A 19,744-nucleotide genomic window follows, 5' to 3' on the forward strand; every position below is an offset into this window, starting at 1 on the left:
CTCTCTTCCAGGGCTACTGCTGGGCTGCAACTTATCCTTCCCAGCTTACTCAGTGTGGTGCCAAACCTCAGAGACACACTCCAGCTAGATAGACATAAGCCAGGTCTTCAGCTGTAAAAGCATCTTGTGCTAGCTGAAAACCATTGATTTCAATGCTTCCTTTCAATGCATTGATTTCACAGCTGCCTAAGAAGATAAGAAATGCTGCACTATGTCAGAGAAGTAGCTTTTCTGAGATGATGTCTAGAATAAGCACATGCACCTGACTACTTTCCCCTTTTAATCCACCAGCACCCAGAATTGTTGTATTTGAGATACTAAGTACATTGCTGCCTGTTCCCTGTAGTAGTTATTTATAGGCCTTTTGTCCCTTTTGGAATTTACAAGTGCTACAACATAAGCTTTCTCCCTTACTACAGGTAGTGACCAGCTGAGGATGTGCAACAGCAGAGAGGATCAGATGTCAGCTGCTAGCCTGATGTCTTGTGTGTGTATGTGTGTGTTGAAAATACAATTTAAAAAAAAAAAAAAAGGATTCTCTTACAGGCCAACTTCGTCTTACAGTTTTAGGTGCAAAGAAAGAGATGAGACATAAACAGGCCAAGAGTTTTGCTCAGATTAAAAGGAAGTCTTCCTTTGAAAGGCTGGCACAAATAGGCTGGATTTCTATGTGTTTTATCATCCAAACCTTGGAAGCCACAAAGCTTTCAGTAACAATATAGAACTGCACAAAGTGCACTGCTACTCATTTACAAGAACTCATACCACTTGTAGGCCTTGCAGCAGAATTAAAAAAAATTCTGCATTACCTCTCCCCAAGAGCTGGCCTAGTTTCCTGACATCCCCCTCCAATAATAGCATTTATAGGGATAGTCTAGCCTTCCACTCTTGGAATACAGCAAAAAGCTCTAACCATAGCTGATGTTTAAGGAAAACACCACTCCTCAACTGCTCAGAAAAGCATGCCCTAATGCTTAGGAAGTGTTCAGCACTGTAAGCACATGAGTAGGAAAAAAGGAATCCCAAATGTAACCTCTCCTCTTTCCTGATTTGGTTCCCATTAGCATAGATAGCAATTTGTCTGGTTGAAGGTGCTGAGTGTAGAAAGGATGTAAATTTAATATCCAGAGGAGTTATTAATTTAGATTTTGCTTTTTGGCTTATGTTAACTATTAACAGTTTTCTTCTCCTTTGATGGGTGGCTGAGGTTTTGTGTGCAATGCACACATCCTGCACACAGCAGCAAAAGCCAGAACAACTCCATGTCATCATTGAGCGTGCCTGTTTTGGTATTGCTCTGTGGCAGCCCAAGTTCAGATGTTTCCATAACCATGTGAAGATTTCTTAGCTTGCCTCTTCTCTCTTTCACTTCACCCTAAGCATGGTGAGGTTTGTCCCAAAGTCTGTCTGCCTTCAAATAGGGATGAGCCACTGTTTTGGGGTTTTGTTTTACTTTGTGCTGTTTAAAGCACATGTAGGGTTTTATATTTACTTTTGCTTATTACAAAGAAGGAATTCTCCCAAAAAGTGAAAGTTCATTTTCAAAATTTCAGTACAGTTCAATTTCTACATCCCTTTCTGAAAAATTTACTGCATATGTAGAGCTGCAGCCTGTTTTTAATGGATGGTACACTTCCTCCAGTATTCCTAAGTATAACCTGCCTCCTGCAAGGACTACCAGCAAGCCAGGGTTGTTAAAAGACCAGAGACCTCCTAAGTAGCAATATGGAACTTCTTTGGCTTTGATCACGAGTGTGACTGGTAGAGCTGACTGACATTTTTCATTGATTTAAGTGCAAGCAAGATCAAGTTTCTTGTACTCAACATTGCTCAAGTCTGTGTGTGGCCTCTGTTCTTGTGCTGGAGCACAGCAGCCTCATCTTGCCTGCCACATGCCACACACAGGCTAATAAGTATGAGAAAAGGTTTGTTTTTACCCAGCTTGACTTAGACATAGAAATAAAGTAGTGCCTGGGTTGAAATGGATGGAGAGAGCACAATGCTGAAAGACTTGTGAGCTATGTCTCAAGAAATGAGAGGCTGCATCTGTTCAGAGCCCCACAGCTGCCACGAAGCCCCATTCCAGGTTGTCTGAAGATACCAATCTTGAAAATTCTCGAGCAAGATGGAGGGAGGATGCCTTTTCTAAATAGTCATACAAGGAGTCATATCTGCAGTCTTCTGTCCTTTGTGAGGATGACAGGCTTGTGTTAGGCTGCAATTAGAAGGAACACCTAGCTCCACCAGAGTCCCGCCTTCTTGGCTTACAAGCCCAAGAACATAAAACATTTGACCTCTACCTAGTATTTAATCATCTTGCTGGAGCAGAAGGATTTGTGCTGGCAGTGAAGACTGAAAAGTAGATCTTTAAACTTCTCAGAGTTGAGAAACATATATCAGTTACTTTTAAGTCCTCATCGAGCCTGGGGTGATCATTGCCCTCTAGACATTTTGTTTCTGTTTTCCTGCACATTCAGGAGCCGCCTTATTTGATTTTCTTGCCGCTTACAGAGCAGAATAAACCCGTGGAACTTCTTGCGATGCACTGTCATGACAATTAGGAGTTTGAAAAGATTAAAAAATGAATTAGCCAAGAATATGTATTGTAAAAATACCTGGGGCAAAAGTCTGCACATTTGAAGAATTTTGAAGAACATCTTGACATATCAGGGGTTACACACTTGGCCGTTGGGACTGAGGAGAAGATTCTTTTACAGGCAGATTGTCAACTAACAGCTTAGTGTCAGTTTTTCCATTGCAATAGTTAGTCTTAGCTTTCATTGTAGCTGGAGCAGATAGTGCCAGTGATACCCAGTTCAACAATTCCTTCAACTTTTATTTTTGAGTCACAGACTTTCTGGGCTGTAAAATGATTTGCTTGACAGAGAAGGAAGTATTATTGGCAGAAACTGAGCTTTTAACTCTCTGGCCTTCTGATGAGTGATGGATATCTTGTTGTTGGCAGGTAAAGTTGGACCTATTGCTCAGGAAGCATCTGTGATTCCTGCTGTTGAAAAGGAAACAAGACACTCCTCTAACCTGCCACTGACACCATGCAGCCCTGCTGAACCACCATGGCTATCCCTGGCCAAGAAGAAAGCCAAAGCATGGAGTGAAATGCCCCAGATTGTACAATAGCAAATTACACAAGCATCCTTCTTTGTATTGCCAATAGCTGTGTTAACTCCATTTAAATACTTCTTTACTGTGATATTTTTTGAAAAATAAGAGACTTAGAACTCTTGATCAGACTGTTGTATGTAAAAACACAGTGAAGAAATGCCATCTGGGGCATAATTTTGAAGTATTAGGAAGCTGAGCATTTTCTACTACCAACTACTAGGAAAACTTGATCAAAATGTTATATACTTACACGTTTGACTAAAAGACAGTGTTGTTCTAAGAGGACATGCTTCAGGCTTTTGAAACATTTCCCTTGCAAAATGTTTTTAAAGTTTCTATGAACGACCCAGTGTTTTGTGCAATGTAGCTTTGGCAAAGAAATTAACGTATGCTATAAAATAGACATGATGCTGTGCACTGACGCATCATGACTCACGGGCATTGATGTCATCACACTTGTGTGTAATGCTCTGGGATGGACAGTCTGACTTTGCTTCTGATTGTTAATGGACCTATCTTGTGATAGCTGTAGGATCGAAGCAGCACTATGAGTTGGAGTAATTTTGGCTTTCGTGTGGTTTGAAATCACAGAGCTGTGGGTCTTGTGCTTTGCTCAGTGATGCCTGCTGGACTGGCCCGGAGCCACTTACCTCCTTTTCTCTCTCATGTGCTAGAAAACCACCACCCTCCAGCACACACTCCGTTTTTGGTTATACCTTTGGAAATGTGGGATAATTTGAGTATTCCAAACAACAACAAAAACTCCTTCCTTTAATTATGGTGAATAGTGTTTTATTGTGGTTTATTTTTTTGTGAGATTCATCAGCAAATTGTCTCTCTCTTAAAGAGTGTTTTATTGATGGGAACGATTTGCTACCTAGAAAGATGGCACCTTGTTTTCAACAAATGCCACTCCATTCTTCGTGTTCATGTGGCTGTGTGTTTGATGTTAGTTATAAAGGGGGCATCCACTTCCCTGCTTGCATCATCATGCTTTAACTGGTAGCTCAACATCAGTCTGAAAATGACAGAAGTTTTGCTATTGGTTTTGAAGGGAGTAGGTGCTTGAAAAAGAAACTTTATAAAATGATGTTAGTAGTTTAAATGGCAATGGCACTAACTGGTCCTTTTCATTTTTTGCAACATTGCACATTTATAAAGTGGTTTTTGTTTACAGTCGATTCAAAATTTGAAGGCTGACTTGGCTAATGGACACTTTTCAGCTGGAAAGTCAGCAGGTATTCTTAAGGAAAAAGCTATCTGTTGATAGGATTAACTGCAAAACAAAAAATTTGGTTTCAGATCAGCTCATTTGAAAGACTTCAATCTTCCAGTCTTGTCCAGGATTTATATATGTAGATCTTGACATCTGAAAGCAGTATTAATTTGGAGCTAGACTGTGAAACTTTTTTTTTACATAGGTGAAAACTCACTTACCCAAGTAGGCTCACTGAAACTATAGATCCTGCTTATTTTGTACTAGCACAAAGAAGAGTAAGAGTTTCACAACTGGTTTGGTAATCCAGGCCTATTTTACTACTTGCTTTTCTCTATTTTAAGAAGCATATCTTCTCTTGCTAAGATCTGAAACATTTGTATTTCTCTGAAACTTTTGAGCGTAATGTAAATGACCATACTCAGCTTTGATTCCTGAAGTTTTGTACAGCTGACATCCCATCAGAAGCTTAGTTACCCTGTGTAAAATACACACATTTCTCTATTCAGCAAACTCTTCTCTTTTTGTTAATGTGGACTGTGATCCTTCACCTAAAGTACTGCATATGATACTAGAAACTCTTTCCCTGTGTTTGCTTTTGATCTTAATATTGTTTCTTATTTGTTTGGTATGTATATATGTTTTTATAAGGAATGGAAGTTCCTAGTCTTGAAGGAACTGCTTTTGTATTGCATTCTCCTTTTTAGTTTACTATTCAATGTAGTTGTCCGTGATAGTGATGTAATTCCTGGGAAGAGAAGAGCGATAGATAGCCCTCACTGATTAAGGAAAAAATAAAAAAGAGGTATTTGGACAATATAGACTTTCTGTATGGATATACTGCATAGATTTTGTCTTTGGATGATTTTGTGTGGCCTAGGACTGATCAACACAGCTATTCAGGCTAATGTACTCTCCTAAATCTAGCTATTTAAAAGTTGGAAACATCACAGAGCTGATGGCTTTCCTTTTGTTTGTGAGTTGCTGCTCCTTCAGTTGATGGTTGGCTCGAAGGCTAGCACTCCTCTAGGCACAGAAAACCTTGTAAATGCTCATCTGAATGTGTTTTGGAATTACTCGCCAGCTGCTGTAAGACATCTTGATGCCACTTTAAAAAAGAAGAAAAGCACATGAGAACCATGTGATGCTGCATTTGGTATTTACTTGCCTTCTGGATTTCTGGAGGTAATGTATTCAAGTTTCTGTCTGCAACTGAGGACGAAAAGCATGTAGATAAAAAAATCAAAACAAAGTCTCATATATCACGAGTTTAGAAGATGGTTTTAGAGGATAAGCATTGAAACATCAGTGATATATTGCTGCATTTATAAAAGCTGGTAGCCGTATTAGTGAGACTTTGATTTCCCATTGGCCACGTGTAGCTTTTAGGTGCTCGATGAGTGCAAATAACTAAAGCTCCTACTGAATGATTAAAAAAAAAAATCATGTTTATTTCCAGACACTGTCACTATTCTGTCTTTGAAAATAAGCAGGCTTTGAAGTAATTGGCAAGACACTGCCAACAATGTAATTGTGAAGTTTTATGGCTCAGGGTATTTAGTGAAGGATCTAGAAAGCTGTCCCTTGAGATTCCCTCTGTGTGGTACCAAGACCAGGTTTTCAGCTGACTTAATTTGGTGCTTGTGTGTGACAGCAGAGGGTGCTAGTGCTATCCCCAAGGAGTACAGAAAGCTTCTGAGTGTTATAGAAAGCAGAATTCACTGTGCACTTATAAGTACACTATTACAATAAGGAGAATGGAGGCTTTTATGAAGGTAGAGAAGAGGGGTCTGAGAGAGAGGCATATTTTTGTTGATGATATAATGGAGTTTTTGGAGTATAAAGTATGGAAAAATATGTTACCTTGTTGTTACAAGAAGGCTCTGAGAATTGGTGACAGCTATGGGGAAAAGTAGCTTGCATGGTGAATTCAGTTTTGCTGTGGGGCCATGTAGGAAAATAAGTGAACATGTCCAAACAGGGCATTGCAGATTGGAATTTTAATTCTGCTGCTTAGAACAACTGCTGCCTGGCTAGAGGTTGATCTTCATCCCAGCTAGATGTAGAATCTGATGATTTTACAGGAGAGATTAGAGAGACAGCAATTTGGCATGCACCTAGCTGGAGATTATGGAGGTTCCTCTTGCTGTAATGAGCTATAAAGACTTGGGAAAAAGCGAATCTGTTGCATTATTATCCAGCTGTGAATCTACTTACAATTAGCTGGGCTTGAGAGGGAATGAATCAGTTTAAAAAGGAAAAAGACTCAAAAATCTCCAAGGCTACACACGTCGTCTCTAGCACAACTCTGACATTTTCATTAACAGAATGTGGTGTACACATCTCCTTAAATATACCCAAAGAATAAAAGAAAGCCTAAAGTTAACATATAATTGAGGAGCCAATACTCATTTCAATTAACATAATTAGAAGAAAGTGCTTGGAATAGTGAAGAATGACCCATGCTGAAAACACTAAATACTAGCCCTTTTCATGTTAGAAAGTTTGGACAGAGAGGGCCTCCCTAAGCAGCATTACATTGTCTTTTGAAGTGTTGTGATTTGAAATATTAAATCTATTTTATCTAAGTCTATTACAGCATAAGTAATTCCTGAGTTTGTCCCGCTTGCTCAGCTAAGTGCTTTTGAGATCAATACAGAAAAGACATTAGCCTGTGAAAATACTTTGTCCTTTAGAGCTGTTACTGGAAGGTGATACATCTGAAGGGTATTAGTAATCAGTGATGTGATTAGCAGTCTTAAAAAGAAAGACACATCCATCATTGTCTTTTCCTCTAGTGTGTGATAGCCTACCTACATTCATATTAGAGGCTTACCTTGGTTTGACAATAATACCTCATCAACTGTCACCAAAATGTCAGTGATTACCATGTGAAACCTCTCACATTTAGGGAATCTGAGCATTTTTATTACTATTATTATTATTTTTAGGATTCTGGCCTTGATTTCTTGCTTGCTATAGTGGCTTCTTGTGTCTTCTATGCTGTCCAGAAGTATTGCACCCAAAGTGTCAAGATTTATTCCAAGCTGTTGCTGTTGTTACGGTCTGGGTTAGTTTATACAGCAGAGGTTGAGTGAAACCTCTGTTTTTTCACTGAGAATGTTTTTTAACATATCTTATGGAAGTAGGCCAATGAAATAAACTGCAAATTCTGAACCTGGAGCACAAAACAGTGCATCTGCTAGGAACAGAAAAGGTCACTCAGATATTTCAAGCTGGATGAATGAAGGGGCATAGCTGGATGAAGGTGAATGACTAGGGAAGAATGACAGTTCAACTCGAGAAACAAGAGGCGCAGAGTGGGAAGCTCTAATTCAAAGTACTCCTGCACAGTGGGGTGTGTATTAGCCTAAGGAAGGGTATCAGAAGGGGGCTTTATTTGGAAGGTCTTTATCCATCTGTTCCCCCTGTGCATGAGGAATCAGGACAATAAGATCTTGTAAATGAATGGAAATGCATCAGAGATGCCCACTGCCATCGACAGGTCTTTTTCTTCTTCCATTGGACACAATCTGCACATTTCCACGTTAGTTGGTCCAGGAGGTAATGCTCTGTTACCAGACCTCTTTCCATTTTCTGAGCCACATGAAGTAGGTGAGCACTTTGACTGCACTGCACATCAAAGCATGTTGTGACCTGCTGGTGGAGCCCACAGCACCGCAGCCCTTTAAATAGAACTGCTGTTAATATGACCTGTGTTAAAAATGCAGCTTCTCAGAAGTGAGCTAAGCCAAAGTTTAGCAGCTTCTCCCGACTGAGGGGCAGATTATTGACTACAGAAACTGTGAGATGCTATTATTATTCCTATTGTACTAGGAGGGATTTAAAAATAAGCTATTTTAATAGCTGGGTTTTTTTTAGAAGCAGTTAAGAAAAATCTACCGGCAGTTTGTGTAAACAGGATTATTAACTGTAGATTCTTATTCTGATCTATAAAGCAAGATAATCACTAAACAACAAGCAGGGATGGAATGGCTGAAGATGTGTAGTGTTTCATTGACATAGTATTGTATGAAACAGAGATGAAAAAGCAGAAAGAAGGAACAATCAAAATACAAAGGTTATTTCATACCTGAAACTCTCATTCCAGCCTTTCCTCTCTCTGCCTCAGAATAGGTCCATTAAAAAAACATAGCTTCTCTCTCTAAATAGTTTTACTTTTCATTTGTGAGATCAGAAACACTTCTTACGTAACTTGTTTTGTATTCAGCCATATTTTACAGGACTCTAATGAAGAGCTAACAAGTCCAAGATTGCATACCTAACGATACCAGCAATGCTGCCTTGTTTAAAGATCACTTTAACCTACTTTTTAAAGCAATTTAAGTTAACGCTCCATTATATTTTCTCAGTTATACCATTCTGGCCTCCAAATCAGTTTTGATTTACAGGTATTTTTCCAACACAGTAGGGTGAGGCTGAGTGTTTTAAAATTAGAAGCTTTCCACATTTCTCAGGAATACATTTCTGTGGCATTGAGGTAACTTTTTCCAAATTACACAATAAGGTCATTGTAGCAACTGCAGCAATGTATGGAAAAGGGTCTAAGTCCCAGGGGCCGTGTTGTGTTTCCATAGACTTCAAACTACTCGCAGCAGCCTTCCCTGACGATGTCGTTGGCACCATGAGAGCTAGCAAGGCAGGAGGAGATGTTGCTGGCTGGCTTCTTGCGAGTGCGTCATTCCTGCTGTCCTAAATGCCAGCTCTGTCACTGGTGACGTGGGCAAATGAAGCAAAGTGACACTGTGAGAAGCAGAGGAGGGGAGATGTGCCCCCCAAAGGGTCAGCATTTTACCAAGTCTATGTGTGGGGTGAAATAACTTCACTGGACTTGGCGAGCTGTGAAAGCATGTTTTATTCATACAGGAGTAAATAAAGTGACTTTTCTGTCACAGCTAGATGTACAAATTAATGTATCTCTACATAAAATTAGAGCTTTGTTTTAGACACAACCAGTGTTTACTCAGTTTGGCTCTCAAATCATATGTGTTACAAAGAAGAGGGAAATACACAACCTGTTTTAGTAGAGCATTTCAATTGATAAAGATAGCTCTCCTCAAAGATGAGCGACCTGGTCCGTATTTGCATGAAAGAAGATCAGAGGTTCATTTTGTGCTTTCCATTTTGACGGAACAATAGGTTACATAAGCATTCTTAGTGTTACGATCCCTAATGAAAATAAGTGTCTCCTTGCTTCACGTTGTTTATAAAACAAGGGATTTGACTGTGAAGAAGCACTACGTACTGTGACAGAACAATCAATAGGAATATTTACATTGCATATAAAATGCTAGGAGTATCAACATCAAGTTTTGCTTGCTATTTGTCTAATAGTTTCAGAGCGTGACTTGCTACCAAAGCCCAGATTCTGTGGCATGGATCAGTGTGAGCATGTTGACAGGTTAACTTCAGGTCTAGTCCTGTTCTTGACTGGCCACAGTGAAAGTTTTTATTTTCCTGCTCCTTGACTTTCCTTAAAAGCTCAGACTGCAAACTTCCTGCCTCCATCTGCAAAATTCTGGGTGAGCTGGGATCTTGTATCACAGACCTTCGCTCTGTATCATTTTGCAGGAACCCCTGGGAAGGGCACGTCTCTGTGCTGTACATCACCCTTCTGACGTTCGTGTCGTGGTCTGTTGTGACAAAATGTCATGTTGCAACCTCGAGTCCAACCGCCCTTAGGTTGGGTGTTGCCACATGGGAAATTGAGGCTGGTAACCAGGTCAGTGTGGCTGGGATCAGCCTAAAGCCTGCAGGAGACGTGTTTGGTTTGCATTTGCTGGGTGTGAAGGTCTTCACTTAATCCTGGGTAATGCGGTACCACCAGCCAGTGTTATGTGAAGGACCTGGTGATGGCAATCGGAAGTTCCAAACAAGTGCAATTGCCCTGAAGCCAAGTTTAATGAGATGTCTCGGAGGGTCCTTTAACCCAAAATGAGCAGTAGCTGCTCCACACAGCATGCTTGCCTCCACGCCAACAGGCGCACTGCTCTACACGTACGTGTTGCTTTACTTCCAGACACAAGCTCCCTGCTGCAGGGTGGCAAAGAAATGTTTGTACAGCTTTAGCTAGGGGCTCTGTGAACGGGCTGCTGCCAGTAATTGTCCAGATGAGATCTCTGGTGCCTTGCATATGTTCCATTAATACAGCTTAGTGGTTTTCCTCCAGCACAGGTGGCATTATGGCTGCGTACCACTGATTTGACCGGGTGCATTCGGTTCACAGGTAGCAACAGTCCTGTTTGCAGCTCCACCAAAGGCCCTGGAGTTAACAGTGGACGTGCCATTTCTTGATGCTGGCTTATATTTTTTTCCAACCTTTTTCATACAGATTTCTCTCTGGAGGCACAGATCAAAACTCAGGTGATGTAGCCAATCTGCCACAACTAATTAATATTTGGAGCATAGCAGGGGGAGCTGGGACAGAGCAGCGTGTGCCTGAAGCACTCCCCGTGCAGACCTCCCGGCCGGGCTCAGCGGCTCGGCTTCCTGCAGGCGCTCTGCGGGCGGCTGCCGTCTCGCAGGCACAGAGCCTCAACTTTTATTTACTCTTCCCCTAGTGCTTCCCTTGCTGTGCTGATGCAACCGAGGCCATTGCATAATAGCCTGGTCCTTAAAATGAATTTCTCATGGCTTCTACCATGTGAAAGGAGCCGAGCCAGCGGTGCTGGCAGTGTGCAGAGCCAAGGCCGCTGGAACATCTGATTTCTTTGCCTTTATAAGCAGCTTGTCAGCCTTCCCTTTCAGTCTGATAAAGAGAAATTTAGAAACACACACACACAGCCTCTTTTGTGTTGACTGAGCAGATAAAACCAATGATTTTCCCAGACAGAACTGGTGTTTTTGCTATACTTTTGCATTTGTTTTTATTAACAGTATGGGTCTCTAACCACAGCACTGCAGCAAAGAGTTTTTCTTCCTGGGAGTGACTTAAGCAAGAACAGACTTTATGCAATTTTCCAAGGAAATGTAAAATAACAAGAAGGATTTCAATGCTAAGTGGCACTTCGGGCTTTCTTTCAAATCTCAGGAACAACTCTTAGTCAGGAACAAATCTACTAAAGCCAATGGAATTAGTTTGGTCTAAATAAGAGTATAATTGGGCTTTTTTGTTTCTGCGTTGCTCAAAAATAAGTCTCAGTAAATAACTCAGGGTCAGATCTTCTGCTTATGCCAGAACTATGCTGAACTGGGGAGAAATTGTCCCAAATTCACCCTGTCTGGCAGTTTGCAATGAAAAAATGGTTGAACAAACCTATCTGTGTTTCCTAGGTAGCCCCTCCAGAACTTGACTTGTAATTAATAGCTGTTTCTTACTAAAATACTTCTTCTTATTGGCCTCTCTGAGTTCCTTGATGTCACTGCAGACACTTCTTCCACTGAACTTTCACAAGGTGGGAGATTTCACAGGCTGACCACAGCTTGCTCTGCTCGTGTCCAGAGCTGCGTGGGTGAGTTGGCACCAGACTGGGTGTCACCAAATGTCACCTGTCGTATGGCATTGCTGATGTGCCACAGTGCCTATGGTGTAGTGTCTTTTTGGTTAGAGCTGACTGATGTCCACCTGACTCGGAGGGAAAGCAGGACAAGTTTGCATCTCCCTGCAAAGCACAGCCTAGGCATTTCCACAGTCATTCACACCATTGCCTTCCTTTATGTTTTCATTGATAGTGGACCCAAGATAGAAAGTTAGATTTTAACCTAAATTTAAAGTTCTCCAGAGTTTAACAAGTATATGAATCAGAGGTTTTTTTTCCGTGGGTTGTGGAACTGTAAATCAGATGTAATGCTCTGGTCCAGATCCAGATCTGAGTTTCCTCAAAGTTTGGGAATATTTGAAGGTTTTTTGTTCTTGTTCTTAAACCCCTGTCATTTTCTGGTTCTTATAAACAATGTTCAGTTTGAAGCTAGGCTGTTAATACACAGCCCAGTAGCACAGTAGCAGTTACTATCAGTGCACAATCATAAATATTTCTACTAATAGCCCAAGCCTGACATTCTGACTTTAATTAATCTGATTATGTTTAATAATAAATTGTAGTAACCTATAAACATATTTTTAACTGGTGAAGCTGCTAATCAGTTTTGCAGATCAGTTTTGTAGTCGTTCAGTGAGATGATAGGGATTTACCTTGCTGCAAGGCAATATTAATCCCTGGCTAAAAAGATGACTATATTTCTGCGATCATCAAACTAATCTGAATTTTTTCTTTCTTTCCTTTTTTTTTTTTTCTTTTTTTTTTTTTTTTTCAGTACACTGAAGTAGATCGTTACTGGTTCAGAAGAAATTCATTTATGGGAAACGATTCATCTACCACATGAAAACTGGTGTTGAGGTAGGCCTTCTTTTATTTTGGTTTCCTGAGATCTTTGGCTTGGTTTATTAACAGCTGTATACTTAAAGCACATTAAGGATAGCTAAAGTGAGGGATGTGACCATTTATTATTGTAGCAGAAGTAGCAAAGTGCCTGTGTGTCTAAAGCTGCATTTCTGAAGTGCCAAATTTGTCTAGCTAGGAAGGGATGAAAATAAGAAGCCAGTTTTCCTTCTGGCTTCCCTGAGGAGTGGATGTGTTTTGGTTCCAGAGAAGGCAGGGAGTAGACAAACAGCTTTTGCCTTGCTTTTAGGTGACATGCCACTCTAACCCGATACCTTATTAAACTTGCCATGGATATTTCTTGGGTCATAAAAGGGGGCTGCATATTTGCTTCCCAGCATTGGCTTTCAGTAGAAGCATGTCCAGCATCTTTTCTGCTCCTTTGATGTTGCGAGACATGCAGGTCCGCGCAGGACTTGTGGACCTTCAGCTTTCACCAGTGGGAAATGATGGTCTTGCATTGAGTGCCCTTCCTGAGCTGTCCCCGATGCAGCTGGCCTCTGCAGAATGATCCCAGTGTAAAGTTTCCTCAAAGGATTGAGGGAAGAAGTTGGTCTCTGGCAATGAAGTACCTTTTTTCTTTTAGACATCTCAGTGTATGAGTGAAGAAAGTAATCTGACTAGCACATTTGCTAGAGAGTTGAACCTATGGGAAGGTGAAAATATTAATAAAAGATAGAGTTGATTTATACTCAAACTGGCCTTTGGATTTGCAGTATACACTGTAAGAACATGCTTATATAACCTCCATTTCTATTCATAAAGGTTTATGTGGGTCTATATTGAATTATGCATTTAAAATTAATCCACTGAGGCAGCCCACTGAGATGCCACTTCTCATTTAGTAACTGCATTAAGGACTTTGCTTCATTTAGAAATTGTGAGAAGCTTGCTTTGTGCTGTGGAGAGGAATTGGCCTGCCAGATTCAAACTGGCTATTATAGGGGGTTTAAAACAACCACCTCTCTGTCTGTCTCTTTTGGCATTACCAGTAAAACTCTGTTCTCGACTTGTGTGACCCGAATCATGTAGCTTGGCTGAACTTGACAAACCCAACTGACTTGTATCAGATTCTTAGAGATTAATGAAGATTTTCTTCAGGGGTTGGGAACATCTGATTCTGTCCTTACAAGGCTGCGAGGACTTGGAATGAACAGATGTACAAATTAGTATTTTATACCAGCAGCTGTAATTCAAGTTTATTAGATGTCTTGTGTAGTTTTCCAGCTCGCCAGATGTTGCGGAAGGGTCAAGATCTCTTCTAGATGTTTGCACAGATTTGGTTCTAAGAAATCTGAGGCTCTTAGCTCTTCTCTGTGTTCTCCAAAGTACAATTCTACTTCTAAACTGACTGCAAAATGGCACTGTGAGGCTCTGTGCTGTGGCTGAATTAAACTTCTTCAGCTTAAAAATGAAGCATATCAGTTCTGCAGATTCACACTGTGATCTAAAATACAGACTGTGATCTCTACATGACCTGTTTTATTCATCAACAAAAGTGACTTGGGACTGACTGCCTTTACTGACTCTGGGCAAACCGTTTGTCTTCCTATTCTGATATTTTTTGTTATTGTTTTTATTATTCAGATAGTGTTTTTTGACATTATTAAAAAAAAAAAAAAAGGGAGAAAAAAAAAGAGGCAAACTGAAAGACTTGTTAGGGATTTATCTTATATTTCTCATTCTGCGAATTGTGCTCCTATTGCTAAAGTATTCAACTGTCTCCTGAGTATCTAAGTTAAATTTGCAAATGCTGAAATTGAAGAAGTTTGCTCTCGCGTAGAGTTGCACACCTTCTCTTCTGTATTTCCTTCTGAATTTGTCCCCCCTCCCTCGTACTTTGTGCTGTCCTCTCTGTATTGAAGCCATTCCAGAGCCACATAGGAAGCTCACCTCCTCTGCGTGTTTGTGTGCATGTGCACGCTGGGTGACTTGTCTGGCAGCTTCACGTTTGAAAGGGTGTGGTAGAAATCTCAATAAAATGGTTAAAGATCAGCCACCTGGTTCAAAACTTATCAGAGCTGATGTGCAGGCAGTGTAATTTTATAACTGAAGCTTCCCTAGAAAACAAGTCCAAAAGTATAAATGGTTGGGTTGTAAGAAGAACATTCATTTATGCGTTGTCACTCCATTTACAGTCTGCAAACAGAACAACTTGTTTGGTTTACTTCTTTGTTTTTGTGTGAGAGAATTAATGTGTGATTTACTAGAGGGAAGCTAAGTTGAAGGAAAGGATTTTTATGTAAGTACAGAAAGTGCTTAGTCCTCCGATCATTTTTATCTGCTAAGGGATTAAATGCTGTAGTCTAGATCCAGTTGCTATAAAAATTGTCTCTTGCATGTATGACTGTGCTGGGTTTGATGAGAGTTTCACTGCTGCAGGGTGGCATGCAGCCAGTCCCAGAGAGCACTTGGACTGTTGGGGTAGATGCTTTAAATGAGATTTGGTAGGTAGGGTAAATAGCATTTATATATAATGACCTTATTTTACAATAGGCTTGTCTTTACCAGGTCTGCAACAAAATTAAAGCTTGGATCCTCAGCATTATTTAGGTACCTTGGTAATTTAATGGAGACCTGGGTGTCTGAGTATTTGGGGATCTGAAGTTAAATTAGAAAACAATGAACATTTTGAGGAAAAAAAAATGTCAATGATTAAAATAGATCAGAAGGATTTTTTTTTAAAGTCTCACCATTTTAAGGACCTGTCAGAGCTTTATTTGTGTTTAGATTAACAGTAAATAAGAGCATAAAATTAAATGTTCAGTTTAATATGTGAAAAGCAACTGGTTGCATAACTGTCGAGTTATGAAACCTATATTTTTGTCCTCTGCATCCTGAACATCTGTGGCCTATATTTAATTGCAGTTTTCATCTTCAATTTGAAGAAACAATGTTTAGCCTGAAGACAAAAGTGATCTGTATAGTGAAATCAGCTAAAGAGTGTGGTTGAGTCTCACTTGCTAACAAAAAAGGCATTTTTTATGTGTGTTCTAATTTAGAAGTGGTATTCATTTGATAGTTTAAATACAGCTAAGAATACTCTAGTGTTTGAGCAATCTGAAGAATGAGAGTATTAAAGACAGAGGGACTGTAACTTAAGAGGAACAGGTGCATAAGAACAGACATGTGGGGCCATATTGTGCTATCAATTTTTAAGCAGAAATCCGTGCTGATTCCAACAGGGAGTCATTGTGCTGAAATATTGATGAAAGGATATGATACGGCCCATGGGCAGGAAATAATGAAATAGGAAAAGTAAAGCAAGCCAACAGAAGTAGAGAAAGCAATCCAAAATGCAGAACCAAGAGGTATGAGTGACTTCAGAGGTAACATTCCTGAAAAATCTGGAGAGTGATGTGGACAGGTTATATGTAGGCTGGCAATGAGATATATCTCATCACCTTTCACGCAGCACTGCATGCAGCCAGATAGCTTCAGCCCATGTTTGCAACTACAATCTGCATTTTGCAGTTGGTCCATGTAATTGACTAGATGAGATTCCTCTTTCAGTCAACCTTAATTTTTCAAGACTTGTAATTCAGATCCAAATGCTAATCTGCATTTGTGACTCAGAAGTCTCTAACTGGCAACTTTATTATAGAGGAAAAAGATGGAGCCTTAATGTAGAAACAGGAAGGTGAGGTTTGAAGAATATGCATCAGAGTCTGTTGAAATACTGGGAGTCAAAAACCCTTGAGATACTTTCATTCAGTTTGTTTCCACTTCACTGTAGCTGTTAAGACATATTCAGGGCTCAATAGACTTCTTAGCCCATGTCTGAGTTAGAAATCAAGATGTCTGCAAATGTACCCTGATGAAAACAAAGCAAGTTACCCAGTTCTAGTTTCAAAACAAATTCTGTTGTTTGAAGTACGTCTTAGATGGGGTTCCCAGGTACAACCTTGATGAGGTATCTTGTGGTATAACTACAGCTTGCTCCAAGCACAATGTGATTTATTGCCACAGAGATAAGGAATTCCAAATCTCCAGTTTCTGCCAGCACATCTTAGGAAATACACGGGTGGTCTGTCTTTCAAGGCTAGGCCATTAAGTAATGAATGGTTGTTCTTCTCTATGGCATTAAAGATCTTAATCAACTAGATATTCCAGTTCACTGACAATGGAACTATTTCCATCTACTATTAAAACATAGTTTCTACCACATAGCTTCTACCACTTCTCTGCCAGAGATATTTTGAGTATTTTATTTTGAGAAGTCTCTAACACACTGCCATTCATTTCCTCATGTTGGACGTGTGGATTAAAAAGAATACAAGGCAGGAACCACCAAAACAGAAAACGTCAACAATACAGATATGCTTATGCACTTCCCTTGCTTAAAGAGAATGTTCTAAGATGCAAATTTTATAATTTTCTGAAATAGGGAGAACATTTAAAGAGCATCCATGGATTAGTCTGATGAAGTTTGTTCTGTAAATTGCTTGAAAAGAAAACAGACTCTTCCTAGGTATTGCAACAAATTGTTCCCAGCACTTCAGCTTAATACACTAAATGAAAATGCAGAGGAAGCAACACAATATTGGATGAACCTGTTTCAGAACATTGGCTCGGGCCACAAAGCAAGTAATTAACAAGCTGAATGAAGCATTTAAGCCCACGCCTTATCATTTATGTAACTAACCTTTGAGTTTTGGACGCACTGGTATGCTGCAGTGAAGCCTACACAGTGTTTCTTTTATGTGTGTGTATTGAGCAAATGGGAAATGCATACCCTGCCATTTGTTTTTCACATTTTCAGCACTTATCAGAGTTCTCTGCCTGAGTGATCTTATATTGCAAAAATGTACGCCTCTTGGTTCTTTTTTTCTGTAGTGCAGTATGAATCTAGATGAGTTTCAGACTTGTTGTGTAGGGGGGATATATTCTACTTTTAAGGGTGCTCGTGAGCTTGTTTAAAGCACGATTGGTGGCACTAAAAAGGAATTAATCGAATGCCACTTTTCACCAGAGAAGTGAGCAGCAAAAAGAGTGGCAGGGGATTGATTCTGCAGACTCCCTGTTTATGGAGCCAGCCTTCACAAACAGCTTGAAAACAAAGCAGGAATGCTGTAAGCCGGTGTCATCTGATTGGGGGGGTCTGAAAAGAAGGAGCTTCCATTCCTATAACACATCTGTTTTTCCCATCCTGAAAAACGTTGGGCATATGAGGAGCACTGAGGCAGCTGATGACAACATTAGCTTCCTATAGAGCAACTAATACTTAATAGTGGAGCGTAGCATCACCTCTACACTCGGGGAATGAGTCATTTTGCTTACTAATTCTCCTGCTTTCGTCTCTCCCTCCTGTTCTTTCCCCCATTGCTGTATAACCAGACTTATTTGGAACCCTTGTAAGACAAACACCATGTCTCCTTGGCGGGAGGGAAATAAAATAGCATACTTAACATGGTTATATAACGCTGCTACTCATGCCTAAAATGAGGTCATTTTGATTAATATATTTATCTGGCGTGCAGCTGTAACAGGAGAAATAATTGTGATTAAAAGAGAACCGTTTTATTTATTCTCTTTGCACTACAGCATTCAGCTTTGTAATTAATATCCCAAACTTGATGGGAGCTATTTGTTAGTTAATGTGATAATTTGTGCCCGTGGGCTATGTCCTAGCCCTCCAAACCTTGGAAAACCTTCACAGTGCTGAAACACAACTTCCTTTCTCTCTTCTTTTCTCTCTAAGAAATATGGTAAGAATTCCTCAGTAATTGTATTTATTAGAAGTAATGCAGTAGACTACATAGAATCAGGTAAAAAAGATGTGGGAGAAACAGACGAAGGTGCTATAAGCTGTCAGGGAAATAGAGAGGTTAAGTTTAGTGTGATAAAAACAATGAAATTAAAATGTGAGGTTCTTTGAAGTTGAAGATGTTTCTGGGTGATAAAGTAACAGGACAAGGGAGGAGTGATAAAGCCAGTTACTGTGGGCTGGGAGAAAGAGCTGAGCAGCATGCTGCAAATGGCTCTAATATAATCTGTTGGGCTCATAGAACTGGTAGGCTTTGCTTTTGGAATACAAGTAGATGTATTTTTTCTTTTGGGATGTTGAATTGCCATTCTTCAAAGTTCTGACGCATCCGGTTCTATTTCGGTTTGATGACTCCTAACTAGACACGTTAGGCGGCTGCTGCTCAGAAAGCCAGCATTTAAAAACACTGTTTTTCTCTTCCACTCTTTCTGGCAAAAAGCTCGTTATTCAAGTGCTTTCTCTAACCTTTAGTTACCCTGGTTGCATAACTGGAAAGCAGCATCCCACCATGCACTTCTGTGACCCAGTTGTGCCTTTCCAGTAGTGACTTTATGAGTTATGAAAGGTGTGTCTGCCAAACTGCTACAGAAACATTTACTCTACTGACCCTGATTTCCTAAATATTATATAGCCATCATTCACTAAGGAATGAAAAACAGTGTAAAGCATTGAAAAGAAAAATAATTCAGCAATGTTGAAAATCCTTGTGTATGTTCTTTAGCCTTGACAGAGCTCAGGCTTCTCATTGATAAGAATACTTGTAGAAACCACTTTTAAATCATTAATGCTTCAGTAATCTTTCAAAATGAATTTCAGATGGTACGTTCAGTACTAATAGTCACAGTACAAATCATTGAGTCATCCACAGAAGAGACTGAATAACAATTGCTTTGTTGAACTAACTTACAGCCTAAATTGTGATGTTCAGAATTCAGAGTTTCGAGGTCGTCTGCAGACCTGCTAAAATCCTTTCACATTATCGTGTCACTTATTACCACGTTTTCTACAGATGATAAAGCCTCCATGTGGATAAGACTGAACTACTAATATAATACATAGAGAAAACCATTTATTACTAATTTTACTTTTACAAAATCTTTCTGTAGCTCATAGAAAACACAAAAAAGCCATGTGCTTGATTTTCTTTTCCATCACATAATACAACATAAGTCAGTTATATAAATAAACTCACTTACATAAATAGCTTAATTCTTCTTTCATTTTATGGCATTATAAACC

At 39.8% G+C, this 19,744-nt stretch overlaps 1 protein-coding gene across 3 annotated transcripts in view; it reads left to right on the top strand.

Moving 5' to 3' along the window:
- KIAA1210 (KIAA1210 ortholog) overlaps nucleotides 1–5,160 on the top strand; it is a 43,612-nt gene extending 38,452 nt beyond the window's left edge. For all 3 annotated transcript variants that reach the window (XM_032196588.1, XM_032196590.1, XM_032196589.1), the window contains exon 12: nucleotides 2,966–5,160. In XM_032196588.1, coding sequence (XP_032052479.1) covers nucleotides 2,966–3,138 — 173 coding nt within the window. In that variant the 3' untranslated portion in view covers nucleotides 3,139–5,160. The remainder of the gene's footprint in view (nucleotides 1–2,965) is intronic.
- Nucleotides 5,161–19,744: the final 14,584 nt, after the last annotated feature.

This window comes from Aythya fuligula, chromosome 13 (genome assembly GCF_009819795.1).
Source record: "Aythya fuligula isolate bAytFul2 chromosome 13, bAytFul2.pri, whole genome shotgun sequence".
NCBI lineage: Eukaryota > Metazoa > Chordata > Aves > Anseriformes > Anatidae > Aythya > Aythya fuligula.